General features: G+C 32.9%; 1 protein-coding gene and 1 long non-coding RNA gene across 2 annotated transcripts; both read left to right on the top strand.

Moving 5' to 3' along the window:
• The first annotated feature begins 16,684 nt into the window (after positions 1 to 16,684).
• Positions 16,685 to 17,530, top strand: LOC116416174 (transcriptional repressor NF-X1 homolog). The gene is made up of 2 exons (XM_031923634.1): positions 16,685 to 16,867; positions 16,952 to 17,530. Exon 2 carries the CDS (start codon positions 17,059 to 17,061, stop codon positions 17,494 to 17,496), a length of 438 nt encoding a protein of 145 aa, XP_031779494.1. The 5' UTR covers positions 16,685 to 16,867; positions 16,952 to 17,058; the 3' UTR covers positions 17,497 to 17,530.
• Positions 17,531 to 18,746: 1,216 nt separating this feature from the next.
• Positions 18,747 to 20,122, top strand: LOC116416176. Its single transcript, XR_004226710.1, has 3 exons — positions 18,747 to 19,431; positions 19,519 to 19,645; positions 19,746 to 20,122. It is a non-coding gene; the product is annotated as an uncharacterized LOC116416176 (long non-coding RNA).
• The last annotated feature ends 1,009 nt before the right edge of the window (positions 20,123 to 21,131 follow it).

The raw sequence follows: 21,131 nt of genomic DNA, 5'->3' as shown, positions 1-21,131 counted from the left end.
CGCAGCTTGGCTCCAGTCCCAAGCGGCGCATCGCGGCATCATTCCATACGCTGGCCAGTCAATTTGCTCGATTGTACTTTTACGAGGTGAAAGTTGCCCGAGCTAAACGACATTTCGCTACTTACTTTCGCAGCCTTATTTGTCGCCGCCAATGATGGTGCTAATTAAATTGGCAGTGAGAAATATGTTATCTGCAGCTATATGAACGGCTTTTTATGATCTCATTGGCTGTCTACTGGCGTGAAGGTGGCAATACTTGTAGTTTGGATGTACGCGTCGTATTTCGAGGGTTGAATTCGCGAGCGTAAGGGGCGAAGTTAGTTTACGAGTTGTAAAGGTTTTAGGGGACGAAGAATAGAACAATACATTTTGTTGAAGTATTGAATTCAGAACTTGCTAAGAACGTTTGCTAAGAAGTTGTGATTTATTGTATAATTGAGTTGTTATTTATTATATAATTAAGATACGTTAGAACATGTAAACAGTGTAGTATGATTCTTATTAGTAGCTTTCATTGTGTCTATAAAACGCTTTGACAGTTCACTCGAAGGCGATATTTTAGATTTAATAATATTATGATCTAAGGGCACACAATTTTGCTGTTTTCGTGTTTTTATACTTTATGATGGTTCAAGGCCATGTTATAAAGTAATACGCGTGCAATCAAAAGTCTCTTGCGCGTATAATTGAAATTATAATCGTCAAAGGCGCGTATTTGCAAATCCAGAAAAAACCGGACACTTTAGGGGATCTGAGTGAACTAATTTGAAATTTGAGAGCACACCTACCCAACAACTTTTTTTTCGTTCTTTAGGCCATATAGAACCCGAAAAACCTTGAGTTCCAAAGATTAATACCTATTTGTTGCCGGCTAGTTTAAATTCTCTTATGGGAATTTAACACGGGGAAAATAATCAAAAGCAAGCCACGTTTCAACTTTACCCACTCAGTGTATGAAGGTACAATCCAAAAACTTGTATTGCTAGGATCAAAGTATTAGAAGAGAGCTTTAATTTAAGGGCTGGTGAGTTGAAAATGGTTGCCTGGGTAAAAAGTTGTCTAGGCTTGAAAATGGCCAAAATTCGTGAAAATTTCGATTTTTTACGAAAAGCAGCGATTTTTCCCATTTTTAAAATCCATATAACTCTTGATCCAAGCGGTCAATTTTAACTATCCAGCCCTCAAATTAAAGCTCTTTTCTATTTTTTATCTTTTTCATTGTCATACACACACACACATATATATATATATATATATATATATATATATATATATATATATATATATATATATATATATATATATATATATATATATATATATATATATATCTATATATATATATATATATATATCAAAACCAGTAAAATATTAATCCAAATTTTAAAAGTAAAAGTAGAAGTAAAGAGCTTTAATTTAAGGGCTGGATGGTTATAATTGACTGCTCGGATCAAAAGTTATAAGGATTTTGAAAATAGGAAAAATCGCTAACTTTTGTAAAAAATCCAATTTTTCATGATTTTTTGCTATTTTTAAGCCTAGACAACTTTTTACCTGGAAAACCATTTTCAACTCACCAACCCTCAAATTAAAGCTTTCTTCTGATACTTTGACCGTATTAATACACATTATTGGATTGCGCTTTCAGATACTAAGTGGGGAAAGTTAATTCGTGGCTAATTTTCGTTTATTTTCCCTATACGTTAAATTTCCATAAGAGAATTTAAACTGCCCGGCAAAAAAATATGTATTTCGAAAATGCGGGATCCCAAGGTTTTTCGTGTTTTGGGTGGCCTAAGGAACCCAAAAAAGTTGGTCTGGTAGGTGTGCCCTCAAATTTCAATTTTGTTCACTCAGACCCCTAAAAGTGTCCGTTTTTTTTTGATCTGCACATAAGTACTCTCGAACTTTAACAAGATCAAGACGGTCCTACGCCTAACTTTCTGAGTGCACTGAGAGAACAAAAAATTGGGGTTACTTGAGAATCCGGTAGCCATCACCGGAGTGCTCACGGGTGGAGTACCAAGTTGGAGCTACTTGGTAAGCCAAGTAGCCCCAACCGGACCGAGTCCGGTGCTGCCAACCGGACTGATATCAAGTTGTACTAACCGGATTTACACCGTACGAAAAACGAATCCCTTTTTTTATAAACTATAGCAATGCAACTTCAGATGCGCTTCTCGCGATATGTTTATTAAATTTTTATTTCGTAATGTTAATAAAAATTCTTAAGAATATAATATTACTTTCTAAAATCCTTCGAATGAAAAAATCACTCTTAGTCTATACGAAATAGAGCCTATTTATTGCTTGAGTGAGAATTTAACTTAAATAGAGTGATTTTTTATTCGACAAAGAGTTATTTTTCAACATTGAGGTTATGTTTTCGATTTTATTCTTTAGTTTGAGTGAAATAGTAACTCTTAATAGATATTTTTACACTATCCGCTTGAATTTCACTCGAAGGATTTTAGAGAGATACGTATAATTTAAAAAGTTTTTTATTTACAGTTAAAAATACAGGATTTTTAGGTGAAAAAAAGAAAAAGATGTAAATATAAAAGATTACGTTTTTAATGAAATTCACAAAATATATTTTGTCGCGACATACTTTTGATTATTTCGAATAACGTGTAAACACGCATGCACATCTGGCAATGTGCTGGCATCCCTTAAAATACACGCACTCAGATTTTCTACACAATATGCATAATAATGGTAATCAAAGTACAATGATCTAAGAGGCTGAAAAAGTAAAAATACACTTTTATTTTTAATAAAAATTTTTTTAATTTTCCCAAAAAGATGATTTTCATCGTTCATGGCAATTAAGAAAACCATATCAAGTTCGAATTTGATACCTCTAAATTCGACATGCGAAGTACTTATGATCGTTTCATTATGCATACTATTAGAGAAATACATTTGTCGATGAATCAAATCGATCGATTCACATGAAAATTTTGTTACTTGTTATATAATTATATAATTATAAAAATATAACAAAGGCGCATGGGCTAAACGCGTCGTGATGCCTATTGTCTCGGGTCGACTCTATGACGCAGTGCTGCCACTGTGTTAACAAAGTAACAGCTACTTGGCGGGAGCACGGTGTGGCTCACCGGAGAATCCGGTTGGCAGTACCGGACTTTTTGGTTGGGCGCACCGGAGACTACTCCATGTTACTTTGTCAGACTAAGTAACCCCAACTTTTTTTTTCTCTCAGTGTAAGTCTACGTGCACTGAGAAAAATTTGAAAGTAAAAATTACTATCTCGGATAATTATTTGGTAACAGACTCGGAAGCTAGTAATTTTTACTATCTTTTATAGTAAAATTCACTAAAAAAGATATTAATTTTTACTACCTAAGATGGTAAAATGTCTGTTACAATGCCGCTACCCTAAGCGGGTCTTGGGCGTTGTCGTCCAGATCGGACGGGTGGGTGCCTATCACCACTACACAGCGCGTCCTTAGGTTGCGGATAGAGGAACAGCCCCTGAGAAAGAGGTTAGCTGCGAATAAATTGAATAAGCAGCCGCGGACAGCCGATAGGAACAGGCGTGGGTGTGATGAGCCCACACTGTCGAACGCATTCATCTAGAAACACTACGCAAGCACCACAACAACAAAAACACTTCACATTATCTCTTATCTCTCAATCTATCTCTTTCATCACACATTACAAAAATGGGCCAAAATCCTGCTGCCGAGGAGGATGCTGGAGCGATGACAACTGCCCCGAAAGGGGATGTGTAGAATGATTCGTCACCTGGTCTTACGCGGTAACGATGCCAGCGAAGGCGCGCTGCCTTGCAGGGGGGCGTTAGGATGCGAGAATGAAACCGTAGTGTGTCTGACGACGAATTGACACTGTCCTCGTCAAAGTCGGAAAGCTCTCATACTTAGTTCTAGAGAGGTATGGGGGTTATCACCTCTAGAACGGTGGACTCACCTGCGATCGGAACAGGATCCGAAGCGCGCGGGTTTAACATAACATCATGGCTCAAAAAAATCAAATCCGAACCAAAAGGGACTTAAGGGTCGGAACTTGGAATGTTCGCAGTCTATACAGAGCAGGTGCGTTTAAAGAACTCGTAAAGGAAGCTGATAGGTACAATCTAGATTTGGTAGCAATACAGGAATCGCGGTGGCCAGATGGCGGAGTACTAGCATCGGGTAACTTCACGTACCTGTATGGGGCCGGGAGTGGGGGATCTCTAGGCACCGGATTTCTCGTAAGCAAAAGCATCATACATTCGGTTAAAAGTTTCAAATCCGTCAATGATAGGCTCTCGTACATCATTATCGAAGGTGAATGGTATAGATATGTAGTTATTAATGTACACTGTCCTACGGAGGACAAAGAAGAAGAAGCTAAGGATCTCTATTACGAAACTTTAGAGCAGGTAATCGACCAGTTCGCGTCTTACGACACAAGAATAGTATTAGGCGACTTCAATGCTAAAATAGGTAGGGAGGAAATGTTTAGGCCTACTATAGGTAAGGAAAGCCTGCACGAAGCCAGCAATGATAACGGTATTAGGGTCATAAATTTCGCGGCGGCAAAAGATCTTATAATCAAAACTACGTGTTTTAAGCACAAGAACATACACAAGACAACGTGGATATCGCCGGACGGGGCCACACAGAACCAAATTGATCATTTCCTCATTGAAAAAAGACGTCATACTAATGTTCTTGACGTAAGGGCTTACAGAGGGGCAGATAGCGACTCGGACCACTTCCTAGTAGTAGCCAAATTAAGAGCTAGACTAGTAGCGAATCAAAATAGTAAGCGAGCAAACAAGGTAGAAAGCTTCGATATTGAGAAACTACGAGATAGAACAGAGCGAATTAGGTACCAGATAGAAATTAATATCAGGTTTCAGGCACTTGAAGCAAACACATCGCCGGAGGGGAATGACGAACCGAATAGCTTATGGGGGGACATCGAAAAAACGATAAAAGAGGCCGCGAACAAAGTACTGGGTAAAAAGAAAAAGCCAAAGAGCAAACCATGGTTTGACGAAGAGTGCGAACTCTGGTTTGAAAGGCGCAAAAAGGCTAAATTAGATAGCTTACAAAATAGAAGCGATAGGACCGTAGAAGAGTATTCTAACGTAAGGAAACGGACGAGCGCGATCTACAGAAATAAGAAGCGGGAGTATCAAAAGAATCTTATTAGGAGAATAGAAACTAACAGTAAGGAAAATAACCCCCGCGAAATGTACAGAGGGATTAACGCCATCAGAAAGGGTTTTAGGAGTAGAGCGCAATTGATGAAGGACGAAAACGGGGACCTCGTAACAAATGACAACGAATTACTGTCGCTGTGGAAAAATTATTTCGATAAATTATTAAACGTGCACGAAAATAGAGAAGAATTAGGGGACGAAATTCACACTGCTGAACCCCACGTGGAGGAACCGAGCTACCAAGAAGTAGAGGCCGCGATTAAAAAACTAAAAAACAACAAAGCCGCGGGAAATGACTCTATACCAGCTCAGTTACTCAAATATGGGGGCGTCGAGCTCACTTTCAAAATCTATAAACTAGTATGTGCCATCTGGAAAAATGAAACAATACCCGAAAATTGGAAGGAATCTATCATTATACCGATTTTTAAAAAGGGGGATAAGACAGACTGCAATAACTATAGGGGTATTTCACTTTTAGCAACGTGCTACAAAGTTCTGTGAAACGTAATACAAGCTAGACTCACTCCATTCGCGGAAGATATAGTAGGAGATTATCAGTGCGGATTTCGGCGCAACAGATCGACGAGCGATCAAATGTTTACCATAAGACAGTTGTTAGAGAAAAAGTGGGAATTTTGCGAAACCATACACCAACTATTTATAGATTTTAAAAAAGCGTACGACTCTATTAAGCGAAGCAAAATGTATCAAATTCTAGTACTTCTCGGTGTACCGAAAAAACTCGTGAGATTAATTCAAATATGTCTGAACGGAAGCACGGGAAAGGTCCGAGTAGGCGGTAATGTATCAGAACCCTTCATGATACGCGATGGTTTAAAACAAGGGGATGGACTCTCTACGGTGCTGTTCAACTTAACGTTAGAATATGCCGTTAGAAAAATGCAGGTTAGCCAGATGGGCGCAACGCTTAATGGAACAACGCAGATACTAGGCTATGCAGATGATTTGGATATACTGGGGGATTGTAGGGAAACGGTAGCAAGAAACGCGGAAATCCTCATAAAAGCGGTGGAGTATACAGGGTTAGAAGTGAGTGAATCAAAAACAAAGTACATGATTGTGGATAAGCTAGGGATCTGCAGAGGGGAGGAAGATCTCAGAGTTGGGAATTTTACTTTTGAAAAGGTTAGCGAATTCAGGTATCTGGGTACGACCATAAATGATAGAAACGAGATTAATGTCGAAATAAATAAGAGACTCCATTCGGGTAATGCTTGCTTCTACGCCGTGAGTAATTTACTTAAGTCGAGGCTGTTGTCTAAAAACGTTAAAATAAGAATATACAGGACAATAATACTGCCGGTGGTTCTGTACGGGTGCGAAACGTGGGCCCTCACTAAGCAGGCGGACAACCGTTTTAGGGTATTTGAAAATAAAGTCTTGCGAAAAATATACGGGCCGCAGAAAGATGAGGAAACCGGGGAATGGAGGAGACTACACAATGATGAGTTACACAATCTGTACGCGTCACCAAATATTAACAGAATAATAAAATCGCGCAGATTGGGATGGGCAGGGCACGTAGCGAGAATGGGAGACGACCGTACGGCAGCGCGTGTCATGAAGGGCAGGCCGATGGTAACGCGACCTCTAGGTAGACCTAGACGTAGATGGGAGGACAACGTAAAAGCGGATCTAGTAGAAATAGGACGGGTGGGTGTCGATCGGAGAGGTGCATCTTGGGTGGGGTTGACACAAGATAGGGCAGCGTGGAAGGCTTGCGTAGATGAGGCGATGAACTTTCGAGTTCCAAATGCCATGTAAAAAAAAAAAAAAAAAAAGATGGTAAAATGTACTATAAAATATGGGAAAAATTTTAATATTCTTACGCAATTTTCGACCGATCGGGCTGAAATTTTAGAAGTCTCCTTTTGCAAAAGCTAAAAAACTATTTTCTTTTATTCCGATCCTCTACGTCGTTTTGAAATGCGGGCACAATTTGTTCAATTTTTAAAGCGTTTTTTTTAATAAAAATTTTCCTGTGATGTGATTATCTCTGAGAAACTTTAGTCAATCGGGCTCAAAATTTTTTTGGGAACTCGTCTCATAATAGTATGCTGACGGTCCTATTTTAGGCCTGATTCCTAACATATATACAAAATGCGGCCACCTTCAATTTTCATACATAAATTCAATAATAACTTCGGTGCAACATGCCCCATCCAACCCAATTATTTTCAGCAATTTTCCTATATTATCAAAAGCTGAAAGTTATATTTTGTCCTTTATCTCATACATATATACACAATTAAACCACTTTTTTAATTAAATTATAAAAAATGCATAATTTAGGAAATACGTAATCGCCGAATACAATCCGTGTAACTTGGCATCATATAACGACGTACGCTATATTAATTAAATCTTTTAAGCTGAATCAGTACAATTCACTTTCAAAATTCAAGTGTATATACTGAACTAGAAAAACCTAAACTCAATAAAGAAAATTGCTTAGATTGAAGAAAAGCTCTAAAAGTAGCTTACTACATCCCTCTAAACTATGCTAAATAACTAAACAATCAATTTTCTAATATTCTAATTGAAATCCTACAAACGAAATATCATCCTTTTGTTTACTTCCTCTTGAAAACTGCGATACAAAAGTGTTGTATTATTTATCTGAAATTACAATAGAATAAAATTAAAATAAGATATATTTTAAGAATATCTACAAACAAAAATAAATAATTGATACAAATACAAATAAGTTATTAATTTTCCAGTAGTTTTGATGATAGTGTTGATGACCGCCAGAAGAATACCAATCAAAACTTTGACAACAATATTGAAAAAATAAACAGGATAACCTTGCGTACTGGCACCGGATTTAACCACACGACCCTGTAAAGACAAATAATCATAAATAAATAATATTAGTAAAACAATTATCTACCTATTAGATAGACTTAGGCATCACCAACACTGATACTGCAAACAATTTCTGGTTTGCTGTATGAGTCACCTTAATTTTCTTTGCACCTGTAAACAAGCCAACTTTCAAATTTGCCAAAGGTACAAGATTTATTGTCATTGAATTATTCGATCCCATTTGTTGGTACTTTTATTTCTGAGCATTTTATAGGTATAAGTACTTGTCTAACTATTTGTAGCCGAGTGCAAGCCACGGCTACGCTTTAACCAACACCATAGCAAATTGCTCGGCCCGAGAATAATACCCTCCCTTTTTACATGCTGGAGTACGCGCGCGTTAGAAGCGATTCGGATTTAAGCACGCGAGACAACGAATTTTTCGTCACTTTTTTTCGTGTTACTTTTTAAGCGGTGCACAGGCCATAGTGTGAGCTCCATCTGCAAATATTTACAAGAACGCCAGACGAGAAAGGACACTCTGTATCTGAATTAAGTTGCAATCAACGTGACGGTAATGTTAGTGCCTACAATTAAATTTACAAAGTAATAGTTATAGTAAGATTACAAACGCCTCAACGTGTAGAATATCTGATTAGCGAGCACTTCTTACTTATTTTCCCGACATTATGCGAGACGCCACACGTATTTGTCGATGAACGCAACTTAGTCAGCAAGTATACATTTATAAGGAAAAATTCGTTACCTCAGGAAATTTTTCTTCAATATTACATTGTGCCAAAATTGCTCAAGTTGAATGAATGAAGAACTTCGCTGTGACCAATGAGTGAATGAAGATAGCTAAAAAAATATTATGATTAAAATTCTATAGTAAAATTGCAAACCTTATCAGATTTTAAAATTTATGAATAATAAATCATCACTGATTTGAAAGATAACATTTCTAGACATTTCTCTTGTCATCTATGATGCTCACTATTCTCAAAGACAATAGCGTATCAAGATAAAAAATACAACACAAGATGTAGTGTATCAAAATTTTATTCAGTATGATTAATGCATTTTTTATGCACCTTTGTCTCTAAGTAATTCAAACTACTATGCTGCTTATGCTACGTAGTTGAGTCATTTTTGTTTTCAGGACAAAGTTATTTAAATCATGAAATATAAAGCAATTTGCAATTGTTTTATATTGCTGATTAGACATTATCAATTAAACTAGATAATATAGTTCCTCACCTTATTCAAAAGTACCATCTCCATAGAATTCTTGACACATTTCACACAACAAGATTTGCAGAACTGAATGTTCAGTTATGCTATGCTTCTCTGCTGATGTAGAGCCAATGTGCTCATCGCATCCAGTACAATACAGCCTAAGAAAACGGACAAAAGCAATATCTAGATAAACAAAGAACAGTTCTCAGTTATAAATCAATGTTACACATTAATTTACGGTTGATAAAATAATTTTAACTTACCACTGCCATATGTCAATTTAGAAAAGTAGTTTTCTTCCTTGGAAAAATTCTGAAAAAAATGTGCATTAAAAAGCTGCATTGTAAAGAATAATTGTCAGCAGTACGCAATGCTGACTATAAGCCATTAAAGTCAAATTCTCTGCGCCTGAACTTATCGCAGAGCAGATCAGAATCCCATATTTGACTTCGAATCATACATATCATCTTGCATTAGGTATCAATAATATGTAAGAATAAGCTGCTAAGCCAAGCAACATTAAATTAATGCCAATAATATTTATATTACACCAATAAACACCAACTAAGGAACAAGCTACAAATATGATTCGAAGCAACCCCTGTAAATAGCATCTACAACAATAAATTTAACTGCAAAATTTTCTCACTTCCAATCTCTAAATCTCACAATAGAATAATGCCAAAAAATATATAAATCAAAGAACCAAAATTAACAGAGACAAGACTCAGCCATTCTCAAAAGCAACAAAAAAAAAAAATAAATTTCAATAATTTAATTACAGAAGCCAAGGCTTCTGAAGAAACAGAAAGCAATATTTTAACATAGCAATTCTTGCATACCTTATTATTTCCTATATAAAGAATTTTAATTTCTCAAATTTTATGATGACACATAATTTTTTACAATTTTTAAATTTAATGTTATAGATTCTATTCGAATCCAAATTTAATACTTCTAAGTTGGATATGTACACTTGAACAATATCTAACACAATCATGAGCATAAATGGTCTTACCAATAGGTACCAGTAGTCAGAAGTTAGTTCTAGAAAAAAAGAAATAAAAAAATTACATATTTGTATAATATATTCAAAGGTTAATGTTAATGTAGAAAGAAAATAAATTATGTTCAATACCTGGATTTTGATAAAACTTAAACAAGTCTAGGGCATTGCTCTCTTGAACACATCATTTAGCCATTGCATGTCTTAATCTTTCCTTCAGGGCTTCGTTGACTTTGAGCAGTGGAAACCTGATCAAACTTGAACAGCATTTTAAAACCATCGCTTATTGTAATTCTGTTCTTACAATTTGATGATTTAGTAGCAATTCTATTATCCTCTACATTGCAAACTCAGAAAATAATAATCACCATGTAATTAATGAGTTGCTTCTTCCTTGACCAAATCCTTTGCTGCCTCTTTTACCCCTATTAACTATCTGTCAACTAATGTTATTAGAGCTGTGTGACATTGACACATTATCATCTAAATGCTTTAATATAGCATTTCTGATTCTATCACTGTAACTTGGTTGCTTAGAGCTTCTATTGAACGACACACAAAGCTTATTGTTCGTAAACTTGGGACCATCATTGGAATGGCTCATTCTGACATCATGACCTGCAAAGGCAAAGATTTTGATGATTTGAAACTTATTTAAATATTTAACTAAATAAACAGTATAACAAAAAATAAAACAACTTCTTCCTTCTAACTATCTTCATCAGCTTATGCACACATTCCTTAAAATACAAAAAAGAATCTTCATACATTTTTTCAAAGCCTCCCAGGCAATCCATTGATATACTGGACCACTCTTGTCGCTTATCTCTGCTTGCATCAATCATAATCTGATTGGAAGAACATAAGCACCCCCAATTTTCAAAGTGAGTCGATCTGTCATTTCTGTCTATAGGCATAACTTCTAATTATGCTTATCTAAATTATTGGTCGTTTCTGTTATAGTATCATCTACAACACTGTTTAACTTGCTGCAAACAAAGAATATGTATAAATAAATAAATAGAAATAAGCAATATTCAAATTCTTTTGGACTCTTACCATGCTTTTTCTTTAAAATGACCAGAAAGAATTTTCAAATTGTTTATTTTCAAGTAATTTCCAAAATTATCCAGGATCTTTTCAAAACTGACACTTTACCTCTGTTCTTGTAAAAGGATGACACCATAACCTCTAAAAAAACATTTTATCCTTACAAATATAACATTACAATAATTATAATAAAAAATAAAAACTTCCTCATTCTAATTATATAAAATTAAAAACCAATTATTACAATTCTAAAATATTCAAATCTCTTCAATACGACAACCACGAAAACGGTCACAAAACATTCCCTATAGAAACTTTTGAACACGAAAAAGCGGCATCTTACGGTTAACGCGACAAACAACTCTATAACGGTTTATTCAAAATACATTCGAAAAAAATATCAGAAATTTCAAAAGCAAAAATAGTGATTCATTGTTAGCTGCCACAAGAATATTAAAAATAATGTCACTAATAAATAAATCAGAGGTAATTTCCTTTTAAAAACTTTCATTTATTATTATTATTATGACAAATAATACTCGAAAAGGAAGAATTAAAAAAAATTATTCATACATTTTCAAAGGAAAAAATACGCAAAATCAAAGACATTACAACACTACAGAATATAATAATAACCCAACAAAAACAAATAAAAGATTACAAAAAACAACTCGAAGCAACAAATAAAAAATATATTAAATTGCTAGAAGAAAAAGTAGATCGTCTAGAACAAAAATCATTGACAATGCAAAACAAACAACAGGTAACAGCGTCTCATAATTATTCTAATTATTATTATTACTACTTATTATATTATAAAAAGTAACAAAATTCTAATCGCACTCTCCTAAATAAATACAGATAATAAAAATCCACCTCTAACATCAAAGCCAACACCTACAGTGATTAATAAAATCAATAAAAAAAAGGTAAAATATTAATCAGAAAAAAAATATTAAGTATCATTTACAAATAAATTAATTAATAAACCTTCAAATAAATATAGATCTCAACATCTACCAACAAGAACCACCAAATATTCAACGATGGCTTAAGAAAAATAATTCTATATCTAATAAATTTTCTAAATAGATGAAATTTACTTTATAAAAGAATTATAAAATTATTAATTTTAATACATGCCTTACAAATAAAATCTTGATTTCCATTCTTTCTATACCGTACTCCTTATCCTTAGCTTTTTATACCCATAGATAAACCATAATGCGTGTCATCTAATCATAGCCAGAAAAAATCTTCAAAAGAATACTTTTCTCTCGACAACTACTTTCACATGTAAAAACAGTATCTTTCAAAGTGTAAATCAACAACCAATTCTTGAATTGGAAAATCTTGATATCTGGCACTTATTCACTTGCTGTAACCAGTAATCGTAACCAAAAAGATCCCGGATTGCTTTTCTGGCTTCCAATTTGTAACAGAAATACACACATCAAATCTAATACCTTCTCTTAGTTTCAAATTAAATCATAAATCATAACTGTATCTTCCAAAACTCCTTTTCTATAAAAGATTTCTACACTTACATTAATATCATCTTCTATATTTATTTTGAACTGGTCTAATGTTTTCTAAGCAACCACCTGTCCTTATCAAGTTTTTCAACAAACAATGTACGATTAGCTGAAGTAGCACAATCAACTCTGCCACAGATGTAGCAAACATCCCTGTTTTATGGATATCTCAAATATTTCAGTAATAATAACTTCTAGAGTAAATCTTCATTCGCAGAATCCAGACTTATGAGTGGAACGAAAACACTTTCACCCACAGCTAATAAAATATATTCATGCAGTGCAACAGCCAAGTACACTGCGTGCACCAAATGTCTACCTCATGCATTTCCAGCAAAAAATTCAATCGCAACTTCAAACTGTTTAATAAAAAATATCAGTAAAAAGTACAAATATGATAGCTCATGAGCTATATAATAGGACTATCCATAAACTTCTAAAATAGTTATCTGTAAATGATCCAGTGTCAGTTTGTTTCCTGGATCTGGCTGTTCTCTAAATTGACATAATTTAAGCCATAAGTAATCATCAACAGCAGACATGACTTCTGTATGGAGATCACCAGGCTCACATGGTACGCTACTTTCTTGTAAAGATCAGTAGCAGATCTCACATGCTCTCTATAGTGAAATTTCAATATTGATTCTGCTCTGAAACAAGAATTAACGCAAATAATATTGGTTATCAATCGTTCTATTACTTTTTTCAAGACTACAAATGTTTCACAAAAAATGATGCTTTATACAAAAATAAGTATAACATACAATCTTGGAAATTCTTTCTCGAACCCACTTCTTGGTGCTTAATTTATATAATGAAATCATATAGGTATTTTAGTTCACAAACGCAAAAGGGTAATTTAGAAGTAATAGTTCTATACTAATTATTTAACAAAAAATACCAATGTTTTGAAAACATCAAGGGGCGCGACAGCGCCGCGCTGGCAAGAAAAAGTACGAAGTACGATTTTTCGACGGCGCAACCCTATATACTTTGAAATTGGGTTTTCTTAACCTTAAAAAAAATCTCGAGAGCATTTAAATCATTACTATTGCGTGTATGCGCAATCTGTTGGTATCTACTTGAATATATTAACCTAATCTTTCTCGATTAAAAAGATTCATCCAAAAATATTAAGTTATTAACTTAATATTGCAAGTTGAAAATTTGCTCGGTATATTTCATTTCGTTCAGAGTTTCCATCCTCTCCCGATATTTTTCGTCTCCTCCGGTCACGTGACTTCCGGTGAGTATTATATTAGGTATTATACACCAGTGGTTAAAGACATTCGTCTGCTACTCGGCGACACACACGATTATATGCATATAATAATGCTATACGATTATATACGCCATGCGATCAATGTCTAAAGCAATAGTAGCTTATTGTCTATCGAATAGATCAAGATTTCATAAAGTGCAATAGCAAGGAGGATATGCTTTGTAAAAGATGTGGAATCTCCCTAAAAAACTTTTTTCAAAAGTGAAAAGCTTGGCAAGAAAAAGACTAATAAACGTAGTGAAATCTCTAAATATTAAAATGTCAAGTAAATGTTTTTTGCTATACGCATTAAGATATAAAATTAAAGTTAAAATTAGTTTTCCTAAAAAATGATATCTTAATGCGTATAGCAAAAAACATTTACTTGACATTTTAATATTTAGAGATTTCACTACGTTTATTAGTATTTTTCTTGCCAAGCTTTTCACTTTTGAAAAAAGTTTTTTAGGGAGATTATAATCTTTCGCTCCTTTATAAACAACGTTATAGTATGAGGTTGTATATAATATAACCTAGTGTGAAACAACTAAAAGTTAATTTCTAAGTACGATATAGTATAGAATACAAATGAATATCTGCAATATAAAAGAACCAGAGAAAGTGTGCCTGGTATACCTCCTCTTCTTGCTTGTCCTAAATTCTGACTTACAATGAAATTCATAAATTCTTTGTACCTGCCTTCAAGATACTTTCTTATCTGAGACACGATCACCATTTCAACAATTTTATTGTTCCTTCTGCTTACACTTTTTAACCTGCAACAAACATTAGTTTCTAATTAGAAATTCAAAAAGATATTTCATATATTAAAACTATTTTTAATAAACTATTTACAAATACTATTTACAATAAATAAAATTTAGATTGTCAATACAACACACAAAATTTTATATAATCTCTTTCAATGTCAAAAATTTATATAAAATTATTTTCTTTCGTTAAGAATTGTATCACAAATATTGATTTTAACATATAATAAAAAAGAAAAATCTCTTAACAAAAAAGAAAAAAAAAATATTCATCAAATAGTAAAAACACAAAAGACAACGTAACAAGAAGATGAACATCTAAAGAAAAAACTCAAAGAAATTAAATGATGATGCCTTAGACGAATTACTATATTATAATCCACGAACCGATAAATGAAAACCAAATATTACCACAGAAGTAATTAATAATGAAAAACAGACATAAAATTAAAAACTTGGTTAGATAGCTGAAAGTCTGTAAGAAATAACGAAGATAATAACAAAGGAAAATAATTTTATAATTTGAACTATAGTTTGTCAAACAATATTGAAAACAATCACATTGCAATACTGATTGGACCACATGGTTGTAGGAAAACAGCAAGTGTATCTACAGTTGCGCATAAATTGAATAAGCAAATTGAATAAATAATACCTGTGTAAATATATTCCCCAATCTCTTGAAAAGCAAGTCGAACTCAAATTGTATCTAATGGATAGGTAAGGCATCAACTGTGACTGCTATGCACGAACTAACTACGAATTTGACAGATTGCGTTTGATTGCCCAATAACATATTCAAGTACTGTAAAATATCAAATAGAAATGAACAACATACAACTAAGCTCAAAGTGTGCTTATAATAAGAAAATAATGATTATCACCTTTTTATAGATTTCAAATAGAGTAAATTGAATTCCTGTACACAAAAATATCCTGAACATTTAAGCAAAATTTCCCTCGAAGTTTTCTTTATGCAGTGCAACAAAATGCTCATAATGGATGATTTTTTTAAACCAAAGAAATCCCCTGAAAAAAATCATGGAAAGATAATTAATTTTTTTATAAAACTAGGGTGTGTTGATTCATATTTTATTAATAAATGTTTACAAAAATGTTATTGCCCCATAATTAATTTCATATCAATTTTTTAAAATAAATTTTCAAAACTTTCAGGCACTTGATGAAAAAATTATTGTTACAAATTACTTATGAACTACACTTTATCCTCTAATACTCTATCGAATTTTCAACCTCCAATTTATGTAACTTTTTTACTCAAACAATATACCGATTCCGCTAACATAACACCAAACGATATTACGATGTATGATACGTATTAACGTTTCCTTTTCAAATATATTCGATAAAATAAAATTGCGATTTAGAAAAAATTCGTTACGAGGGACCAAAAGAACCTGCGACTAAATAAATACTTACTGAAAAATAAAAAATTCAATAATGTCTACTGAACAACAGGTAATTACTTGATTAATATAAATTATTAATGTATTATAAGTGTCTAAAGGTCCTTAATTTTTCGCATATGTCCGCAAAAACATACGCGATAAAATAACGATAAAAAAATATTCAAATTGCCGGTAATAGGATTAATCGAGTTATTATTATTAAAATATTTATAAAACTATAAAATCAATTATTGATAATTTTCGCGTAAGTTTTCATGTACTACACGAATTTCTCGCATATTTTTCATAAGCAAAAAAAAAACCTTTAAACACACATATTATTTATTTATTATTTATACAAATTTTTAAAATTTTGTATAGGATGAAATCGACAAGATTACTGATGTCACACAACTACAGAACATTGCTAAACGTCAAAAAGTACTAATCATACAATTAAAAGAAGAATTACACGACACGAATAAAAAATACATCCATTTGCTGGAAAATCAAAACACTAATCTGACAGCATCACCATCCACCTATCACATCACAGACAAAACTAGAGGTAATAATTAAAATAATACATGAAAATAAACTTAGAAGATAATTTCCTCCACTAAATATAATTTTTTTTTAATAATAATTTTAGATCTCACCATCGACGATACAACACAACAACAAGGACAAAAAAGGTGGACAAAGGCGAAACAAAAGTAGACACCAATCCATAAACAAAGAAGACAGGAGTAAAACATCATGCAACAACACTTTACTTTTATAAAGGCAAGCAATCAACAACAACCATTCCATAAGCAAACAAAATTTAATAACAACCGTTACAACCCCTACAAATACCAAACTAATTTCACTCCAACTGTAAATCCTAATCCTCAATTCATAAATCCCAATCCCAATTTTACAATTCCATATCTTCCCTACAATTTAAACTCTTATTTTACAAATCAGCCTCCAATAAACTTCACAAATCCTCCATTCACTACATACACTACATTAAATCACAACACCACAACTAACCCTCGCAAAAATTCCAACAATCCCTTTGCCTTAGATGAATCAAAATTATCAACAGCCAAACAAATTAACACTCAAAACAATGAAACTAACACTACACTACAACCACCAACTAACGACAAATCTCAAGTACCTGAAAACCCTATGACAATGCAAGAATAATCATTAAATATTCACAAATGTTTCCTTATTTAGTATAAATAATATTATTAATGATAAATATTTCATATTCATAACTTTGTATTAATAAATTAATAATAAATAAGAAGAAATTCATTATTAATACTGCAGTGTTTCTTTTTTACTAATATTGCCTTTATATTAAATCGTTTTCTTGCTTTTCAATGTGTTTAAATCTTATGTTTATCTCCGGCTTATATTTGAAATTTATTGAACTGATTCTTTCTATCCAGAATCAACAGCTATAACAATGTAAAATAACTTAATTTCTAATGACTCGATTGATAAACTTCACATCTTTATTTTTTATTTATTATTAGAATTATGCATCATATTTACCATTTGAAATAGTGAGCGCAGGAAACCATTGCAATCTTAAAATATCCAAACAGATACTTCCATTACTGTTAATATTGAGATGATAAATTCTAATAATCGTAAAAGCCACCTAAAATGTATTGTTAAGAAGAAAACTCCTCCTTGATAGGGACTGTTAGGCTGTAAAAAGGTATTTTTATAAGATTTCCAAAATTCCTCTTAAAATTAAAACAAGCACTTGTAATTGTTTTTTACCATAGCGTTGTTTCTAATTCAGCTTTCCTTTCATCAGTATCTTCACAAGATTCGTTTTCTCCACTGTATTAACTTTGCATGATTCAATGCCATAACAAAAAATGCAAAAAGCATTCTGGAAAACAAGGCAATTAACCATTATCTCATTAGGGTCTCTACTAATTGGGTGCTACAGCTTTTAAGTGGGCAATAAATGATATCAATCATTGTGTCCAAAGTAGCACTTAGCCATATAAAATCAAATTTCAAAAATGATTCAGGAAATACAACGTCCTTAATCTGAAAATAAATTATGGTGAAATAGTCAGCATCAATGCAGACGCAGATTTCAACGTTTTTAACATTTCTGATTTGACTAACCTTCTAACAATTTACATCTTTTTTTTTAATATCAAAACTCTTGCATTTGAATACTACATATATATCATGGTACGGTATTCTGAAATATTCAAAAAACAAAGTGAAAAACACACGCCCAACGATTGTATATACCTATACTGTGTACTCTTCTATATTCTCGCTATTATTAGCAGAAGTATAAATACGGCGATAAGTATATATATATATGATATACGTTGCTGCGTCAGAGCTTCAGAGTATAGTGTGAACGTTTTGTTTACAAATATCAATAATGTAACCAAGAACAGTATTGTAAATGCCAAAATGACAACAACCATAATAAGCTGACGAGATCTTCAGTTGAGTAAGTTAATTGCTTAATATTTTTAAACTTTTAATTCAGATACAGACTAACTGATGAGGGAGGGGATCGATATTGCCAAAGCATTGGGAATTACCAAATCAACAGACTCGAGAACAAAACTCTTATCAAGAAAAGCAAACTGTTTGGAACTCTTAAAAAAGACTACTGATCAAGAAGATAATAGTTCTGATATTTTGAAAATTCCAACATTCACCCTGTCCAACAACTTCCATATGCTGCTGACTGCGTAAATATTAATTACAATAAACAGTTTGGCAGGCACATGATTGCAACTCGTAATATTTAACCAGATGAAGTGGTTATTAATAAGACTGGCTCTGTTGTATTTCCTAGTGGAAACCAGATGTATCGCAACTGTTCTCACTATCTGAGTTTAGCTTGAAATGGAATTCCTTGTGATTTCTGTGCTTTTGCTATTTTTTGCAATAAAACATTCAAAAAAGAAGCTTGGAATGCATATCACAATACTGAATGTTGCATAATGTCACATGTTTTTTTAAAGCAGACAGATAAATCAATTTAAACCCATGTCATGATTACAACGAAAATATTTATAAAAACAATTAAAAGAGAGGGTCTAAAAAATATTTTAAGTATTGCTGAATCTATAGATAAAAAAGGTACAGTAACAATCCTTTTATAAAAATAATTGATTTATCTGTATTATAATTCTTAAAATTAAAAATATTCCTTAATTTTATTTTTAGTATCAGATAATTAAAGATGACAATCGTTCTGTTGATGGAAAAAATAATAACCTAACCTTAATAAAATATTTATGCCGAAAGGAAAATTGTAATGATGACTATACTTCCTGTTAAAAAGGGTGAACAGGTATTACTTGATTCTAAGTTTTATCATCGTCATTATTTAGTTATAACTTTTAAAATACGTTTATTTAGTCTAAAATAATTACTATGAAATTTTATTGCAGCTGTATTGTCCTTATAGACCAAATTTACATGAAGAGAAAGATGAGAGACAATCATATTTACAAGCTCATTATTTCTTTAATTTTGAATGCCAAACTTGCAAAAATAATTGGACATTAAAAAGCTTACAAAAATTGATCAGAAATCTTTATAATAAATGTCGGCTATTATACTACTAACTATAAATTATTTAACATACAACAAAACAATAAACTGTTTGGTAAAACACATTTAGAAAATGATGAAGAATAAAAAAATGAACGCTTTGTTATCCGGGACACTTATCAATCTTACAATGTATTACAACGAAGTAAACAAAGCAAAACTTGCCTGTTCTGTATTTCAAAGATTGCCATATAAACCAACTGACATAACATATTTCTGATAAGTATAAAATACAATATAATTACATATTTTAATATTTGATAAAATTAATTAACAATTCAAAATTTCAGATATGGAAAAGCCTTGGCTCAATTGGATTATTATGATAAAACTATGAAATCTCTACTAAAAGCTGGAGCACTAGTACCTCCTTGTGACAAAATACATACACAAATTCAAAAGGTTTAGTAATTTTTTCGTATCTTATATGCATTTCAATTTTTCATTCTAGTTTTATTTATTTTTAACTTTACATAATAGATTCAAGTACATAGATGAAAATACCTAAAATTCTCTAAACAATTTTCTCAGAACACTTTAAGGATAGTGGAAGATAAAAATAACAACATGGATAAATTTGAGAAAATTATTGCAGATATGTACAACTATTTTATGATAGATAATTTTTTTTTTACGTGGCATTTGGAACTCGAAAGTTCATCGCCTTATCTACGCAAGCCTTCCACGCTGCCCTATCTTGTGTCAACCCCACCCAAGATGCACCTCTCCGATCGACACCCACCCGTCCTATTTCTACTAGATCCACTTTTACGTTGTCCTCCCATCTACGTCTATATCGGCCTGCCCTTCATGACACGCGCGCTGCCATACGGTCGTCTCCCATTCTCGCTACGTGTCCTGCCCATCCCAATCTGCGCGATTTTATTATTCTGTTAATATTTGGTGACGCGTACAGATTGTGTAACTCATCGTTGTGTAGTCTCCTCCATTCCCCGGTTTCCTCATCTTTCTTCGGCCCGTATATTTTTCGCAAGACTTTATTTTCAAATACCCTAAAACGGTTGTCCGCCTGCTTAGTGAGAGCCCACCCGTACAGAACCACCGGCAGTATTATTGTCCTGTATATTCTTATTTTAACGTTTTTAGACAACAGCCTCGACTTAAGTAAATTACTCACGGCGTAGAAGCAAGCATTACCCGAATGGAGTTTCTTATTTATTTCGACATTAATCTCGTTTCTATCATTTATGGTCGTACCCAGA

Source organism: Nasonia vitripennis, chromosome 2 (genome assembly GCF_009193385.2).
Source record: "Nasonia vitripennis strain AsymCx chromosome 2, Nvit_psr_1.1, whole genome shotgun sequence".
Classification (NCBI taxonomy): domain Eukaryota; kingdom Metazoa; phylum Arthropoda; class Insecta; order Hymenoptera; family Pteromalidae; genus Nasonia; species Nasonia vitripennis.
This window is presented reverse-complemented; position numbering and strand designations above follow the sequence as displayed.